The sequence below is a fragment of the Otolemur garnettii genome, unplaced genomic scaffold (assembly GCF_000181295.1).
Source record: "Otolemur garnettii isolate 467f Iridium unplaced genomic scaffold, OtoGar3 scaffold00022, whole genome shotgun sequence".
Lineage (NCBI taxonomy): Eukaryota > Metazoa > Chordata > Mammalia > Primates > Galagidae > Otolemur > Otolemur garnettii.
The window spans coordinates 3,864,570-3,871,501 of NW_003852417.1; the positions used below are offsets into that span (position 1 = coordinate 3,864,570).

The 6,932-nt window shown below is 39.7% G+C and overlaps 1 protein-coding gene across 2 annotated transcripts in view; it reads right to left on the bottom strand.

Moving 5' to 3' along the window:
- The window catches only part of ROCK2 (Rho associated coiled-coil containing protein kinase 2), a 163,605-nt gene extending 156,681 nt beyond the window's left edge, over positions 1-6,924 (bottom strand). The window contains exon 1 of one of the 2 annotated variants that reach the window (XM_003787398.3): positions 6,342-6,482. In XM_003787398.3, coding sequence (XP_003787446.1) covers positions 6,342-6,482 — 141 coding nt within the window. Of the gene's footprint in view, positions 1-6,341 lie in introns of both variants that reach the window. The other variant, XM_023511840.1, reaches the window with a different exon arrangement.
- Positions 6,925-6,932: the final 8 nt, after the last annotated feature.

The following is a 6,932-nucleotide window of genomic DNA, read 5'->3' on the forward strand; positions in this document are numbered from 1 at the left end:
ACGACGACTGCTGCACTGAAATATTAAGCAATAATAATAATAATAATGCCAAGAGAGTAACACTCACATTGTCAAATAACAGTACATCTATTATAGAATGCTTTGACCCTGAGGTTCAGTATGGAGTAAAAGAAATGACTTTAAGACAGAGCTTGGGTTGAACAGAACCATAACTGAGGATTTAATGTAGTCTGTAATATAATAAAACTGCAAATAAAAAGTTCACCTATCAGTAAACTGATTCTTAACAAAGATGCCAAAGTAATGTGAGAAAAGAAAAGGAGTTTTTAATCAAACCATAAAGCTTCTGTAAGGAAGCGAAGGAGAATATCTTTGTGACTTAGGGACAGGCAATAATTACTTGGGAAGACAAAGCAGCAACCATTAAAAAAATGATTAAAAAAATAGAGATATCATAGACTGGGAGAAAATATTCACTAAACATATTTGACAAATAGTTTTCTTTATATGTATATAGAACTCTTTATATAATATGTATCTAAGATATATAAAGAACTTTTACAATTCAATAATAAATATATAGAAAGAAATAAATGACCCAATTTTTTAAAATGGGTAAAAATGGAGATAAGATGCTCTGAACAGATGGTTCTCCAAGAAAGATACACAAATGGCCAGTAAGTGCATGCAAAAGTACATCATTAATCAACAGGAAAATGAAAATTAAAATCACAATGAGATATCCCTATCTATCCAGAGAATAGCTAAAATTTTAAGGACTGAATGTTCAGGAAGACAATGAAACAACTGGAACTCTCATACATTGTTGGTAGGAGTGTTAAAATAGTACAACTATTTTGAAAAAAGTCCTGGCAGTTTCTTAAAAATAAACATATATCTGCCCTATAACCTGATAATCTTACCACAAGGTATTTATTTAATTTACCCAAGAAAAATGAAAATGTCTTCATAAAGTCTTAATATGGATTGTTCATAGCAGCTGTATTAAGAGCAAAAGTACACACATGTACTACAAACAGCCCTCTATATCCTTAGATTCAACAAACCGCAGATTGAAACTACTGTATTTGGGGAAAAAAACCATAAATAGCAATATTTACGTACAAATACTTGTATATAATATTACAAGTATAAATACAAATAATATAAATTAAAAACCAATACAGTATAACTATTTACGCAGCATTTAGATTCTATCAGGTATTATAAGTAATCTAGACATGATTTAAAGTATCAGTTCCCAACCTTCTGGGTACCAGGAACTGTTTTCATGAAAAATAATTTTTCCACAGACTACAGTAGAGGGTGGGACCATATGGTTTCAAGATGATTCAAGGACATCACATCTCCACCTCAGATCATCAGGCATTAGATTCTCATAAGGAGCACTCAACCTAGATCCCTCTTATATCCATTTTACAAGTAGGGTTTGCAGTCCTAAGAGAATCAAATGCCAATGCCTCTGACAGGAGGCAGAGCTCAACCAGTTATGCCAGTGATGAGGGAGCAGATATAAATACACATGAAGCTTCTCTCCCTCACCTCCTGCTGGTTGGGACTAATGCTGGTAGTGAGGGGCTGCCAATTTAAAGTACATATGAGGATGTGTGTACTTTATATGCAAATACTACTTGTTACATTATCCCTTTTAAATAAAGGATTTGAACATACTTGGATTTTGGTTTGGGGAAGAGTAAGTGAGAAAAGTGTCCTGGAACCAATCCCCTGCAGACACCAAGGGACAACTATACTTCTAAAAAGAATAACTGAAAATAGTTCAGGTGTTCATCAGCAGGAGATGGCTAAACTAACTGTGGTTTATACATCTACATACTGAAGAATAAAACTCAGCATTAAAAAATAAACTACTGACACAATATGAATGAATCTCCAAGACTGTGCCAAGCTAAAGAACCTAGACCAAAAAAAGGTATATATGATTCCATTTGTATGAAGTTCTAGAAGAGACAAAAGTAATCTCTAGTGCAAAAAAAAATAATAATAATAAAATCATGAGGGGTACAGAATTAGCTTAAAAGACATGTGAGGGACAATTCTGAGTTGGTAATAATAATAATGGTCTATATTTTGATAAGGATTTGCATTGCTCAGATGTGTGCATTTGTCAAAACTCATCCATGGTACATTTATGATTTGTGCATTTCATTGCACATAAATTTAATCTTTAAAAAAAATTAAACTTTAGTAGAGTTCAACATTATACACTGAATGCTTAAGTGTTTAAAAGAGAAGTATACTAATATCTCCAATTTGTTGTAAATGACTCAAAAATAAAAGATGTATTAATAGATGGATATTTACAATATACTCAATTATCACAGTTGGAAAAAATATGCATACAATTTTATTTTAATCAGGCAAATAACCAGCAGCAAGTTGGATATAATGAAATCAATCATGTTAACCACACAACAAAAAAATTATGAAGGAATTTTTAACCACCTTTGCCCATCCACACAAGTCATAAGTGACAGTTCACCCAAACCTAAGTACTACAGGTTACTATGACTGCTTACTCTTTGAAAGGGTAAAATAAATCAAAATTCCAAAGCACAGACTTTTAGAAAGACATCTTTTCAGTGTAACACTCCAAATAAACTTAATTCTTTTTACCAAAATAGGTAAGCAATTTGAGAAGCTGAGTCTTGACAACGAAATACAGTATATACCCAATGATTTCAAACACTACAAAAGGCTATCACAGGATGACTCTCCTCCCCAAAAAAAGTCATCACAGAACCAAACCTCTCTCATAATTCTATTCTTAAGTTAATACCAAGCAGTTCACAATCTGCAGCTCCCAAAAATATATATTTATTCTTTTCAGACTAATTTAAGGACCTATCATATAAAGCAATGATCTTTTGCAAAGAAACAAGACAATGTAATCTGTACGCTAATAATACTGTTTTGGAATCTAGCTTTATGCTTGATGATTGCTAGAATTTTTCTAGCAGAAAACTCAAAAGATAATGCTACTCACTAAAAACTATGTAGCAAGAAATAGTTGCAAATAAAACCATTTTCCCGGTTGAGCACCATTAGCACAGTGGTTAGGGCACCAGCCACATGCACCAAGGCTGGCAGGTTCAAACCCAGCCCTGGTCAGCTAAACAACAAACAAATGACAACTGCAACAAGAAAATAGCTGGGTATTGTGGGGGGCACCTGTAGTCCTAGCTATTTGGCCTGCCAAACAACAATGACTTGGGGTGGCTGAGGCAAGAGAATTGCTTAAGTAAGCCCAAGCAAGAGTTGAGGTTGCTGTGAGCTAAGTGCCACAGCATTCTACAAGCAACAAAGTGAGACTCTGTCTTGAAAAAAAAGAAAGAAAGACTATACCAGTTTACATTGTCGACAATAGTGAGACTCTGTCTCAAAAACAACAAACAAAAAAACATTTTCCCTTTAAAAAGGAAATTTAAAGCTATTAACTTTAAAAATATGCTAATTGCACATAGAGGTGAACTAAATTTAATGAGTACTACTACTAAGCTCTGAGCTAAGCACTTTACACACTATCTCACATAACTGTTTTTCCTATAAGCAAGAGTTTTACTTTACCATGTAGGCTCAAACTACTTTACACATTATCTCACATAACTGTTTTTCCTATAAGCAGAGTTTTATTTTACCATGTACGCTCAAACTACCAAAAACATTATACAGCAACTTTTGGTATACTTCATACTTCCGTCACTTTAGGAAATATACAATTTTCAATGGTACTTTCTGAGCCCCTGAATGAAGTAACAAGGTACATGGCTGTGTTTATATTAAATTATATTCCTTTAAGTCTTCTCTGTTAAAGTCAAAATATTTTTCTTTTCTTTCTTTTCTTTCTTTTTTTTTAGAGACAGAGTCTCATTTTGTTGCCCTCAGTAGAGTGCCTTCGTGTCACAGCTCACAGCAACCTTCAACTCCTGGGCTCACACAATTCTCTTGCCTCAGCCTCCCGAGTAGCTGGGACTACAGAGGACCACCACAACACGCAGCTAGTTTTTGTTGCAGTTTGGCCAAGGAGGGTTTGAACCCCACCACCCTCGGTATATGGGGCCGGCACCCTACCCACTGAGACACAGGCACTGCCAAAGTCAAAATATTTTTCTATAGCAAAACCAAAAGAAACACCACATGCATTAAAACAACAATCAATTGTAAAATGCAAGGTAATTTTGGTTAAGGTTTCAAACCTTTGAAGTGATACCAGCCATTATTTCATCAGTATTTCAGGAAATAAAAGTTTGTATAACATTATTCTTTTAAAGATTAATTTGCAGAGTTTCAGTTTGGAAAGATGAAAAGGTTCTGGAGATGGATAGTGGTAATCATTGGGCAACAATGTCAATGTATTTAATGCCATTGAACTGTACACTTAGAAATGATTTAAAATGGTAAATTTTATGTTATCTATATGACCACAACTAAAACATTGGCTTGCTCTAATGTTTCATACAATTAAATGTACATGCTTTAATATTATAACAATGTTTTTTTTTTAAGTTTTCAGTTTATCAATTTTAACAGGGGCACCAGATATTTTGCTCCAAGGAGTAAACACTTTTTGGGTTGGTAAGATCCACTGCACCTCAGAACCATAATACTTAACTAAAAGCAGCAATAACAGTCTATCTAGTCAGTAGCAAGCGATGTCAACTCTCATATGGACTAAATTATTTAATGTAAATGTGAAATGCTTCATTTTTTAAAACAGCATTCATTTTAATAATTTAGAAAATACCTCAATAAAACAAAATATATGATCATGCTACATGTATAAATACCTCAGGTTCAAGCTGAGAATAACCCTAATGATTATAATATCACTAAAGACCCAAGTGTTGAAGAAGTATAAAAAATATCTGTCTAGAATTGAATATGAACCTGATGAATACTTGACTTTTGCTGTACTATTTTTAACCAAACTTCCTGGCCTTAGGTCAAAGTTTTGCTAGGAAAATACCAAAGTGAAAATGCTGGGAGTGCAGCCCAGAATCTCTACTTTAGCCTAAGAAAAGCTATGCCCTCCGTGCAACCAAATTTACTCCCAGTTAAAGACTTGTAAAAACTATCCAGGATGTCATGCTTCCGTGAGAACATAGGAAGAACACACTAACCCGAAAATCAGTACAGGAAAATGCCAAGCACGTGTGATACAACACAGTACATCACTGCATTCTGTGCACTGCACAGAAAGACACTCTTCAGTCAGTTCCTGCATTCTGGCCAAACAGGACTGAGTCACTCTGCAAAAGATTCCTGAAACCTCAAAGGGTAACCAACAACCTCCGAAGAAAATTCAGTCAGCCCCTGGAAAGGGAGGAGAGGCATTTTTTCTCTTCGCATAGTCACTAGGTTTATCTCAGCAGGGAAAGAACTGAACATCTGCATTCTGGCACAGGGTGTCTAAAGGATCTAAGGATCACTCACCCTAATTCAAGTCTTGCAGATAATTTAATATCCATAGTATCTTTTTTGCTTTCTTCTACACCTCAAAGTAGAAATCCACACCACCTTTTCCCATAAATGCCCAGTAATGTGTCTGCGGAACACAACTGTCAGTCCTAACAAAAATAAGGAATAAGCCAGCATTCTACCAAGCACTTCTAATTTGTAAAACATGTTCCTTTCTTAATCAAGAGCCAATTAGCAGCCTTTACTTGGCTATTAATTTGGATTTCAAAGGCCTTCTTTGTAAAGAGATACAATGAAGGGGAGAGATTTATTCCACTCTAAGATTCAGACTGATTTTTTTTTGGCTCTGGCGCAATAATCTCAAGAAATTAAATTTACAGAAATTAAAATGTACTAAATTGCAACTATGGAATGTTCAAAGACAATTAAAAGCAACAGAACTTTAGCTACGGGTTCCAAGATTTCAAACTAAAAGGAGAGTGACGGCAGCTCTTTGTCACGTGTCCCAGGTGGGTACTTCCAATAGAGACACCATCAGGTTTCTTTCTCCCTTGCTCGCACCCCCACGCAGCGCGACACTCTTTCAAGTTAGCTGGTCTGGGGGATGAAGAATGGCCCGTCCTCCACCCTACCTCCCCAAATAGAGTGGGTAGGCGGAACGCGAAGAGAGGTGTTTCCTCCCAGTGCTCCAAGGGATGACACCAGCTGCAGCAGGAGGTAGAAGGTAGAGGTAGAAAGGAGGAATCAAAGGCAGGTCACTACTCTTGGAATTAAGTGGCAGAAGCGTTCCGTCTCCGGCCACGGCTGCCGGAAGCTGGGCGGGTGGGGCGAGACCTCCCACTCCCCACGGATGGATGGGCACAGAGGGGTGATCTGAGAGGTATGAGCAAGAGCAAGGAGGGCTCCCAGGCCCGGCCACCTACCAGCAAGCTCTCCACGTTGATGGGGGAGCGAGGGTCTCGGATCATCGCCTCCAGCTTCTTCTGGCGACCCCCGCCGGCCCCGTCCCCCGGCACGGTCTCGGGGGCGCCGGGCATTTTCCCCGTCGGCGGGGGCCGGCTCATGCCGCCACCGCTGGGCCCGCACTCCGGCTCCTCGCGCTGGGGTCCGGAGCCTCGGGGCCTAGCAGCGCCCCCGAACCACCGGCTCCGGGCGGGGCTCTACTCAGGCCCACCGCCCGCCTCTAGCTCCGGATTCGGGTCTCCGCGCCGGTCCGGGACCCAGGGGTTGCTCCAAGGGGCCCTCCCCGCCCGGCCCGGCCCGGCCGGGAGCGGCGAGGAGCAGACGGCGTCCCCGCCCCTCAGTCAGATTCGCGCCGCCGGCTCTCTGGTCAGCCGCGAGCTCCCGCAGGACTCCCCGGGCGGGAGCGCAGAAGTGGCGCCGCCACCGCCGCGGCCCGGACCGCCCCGCCCTCTGGGGCCCCGGGAGGCTGAAGCCCAGGCTGGAGCAACTACGAACGCCGCCAAGCCGCTGCCATGGTCGCCGCCAGCCACCTAGCAGTCCCACCGGCCCGC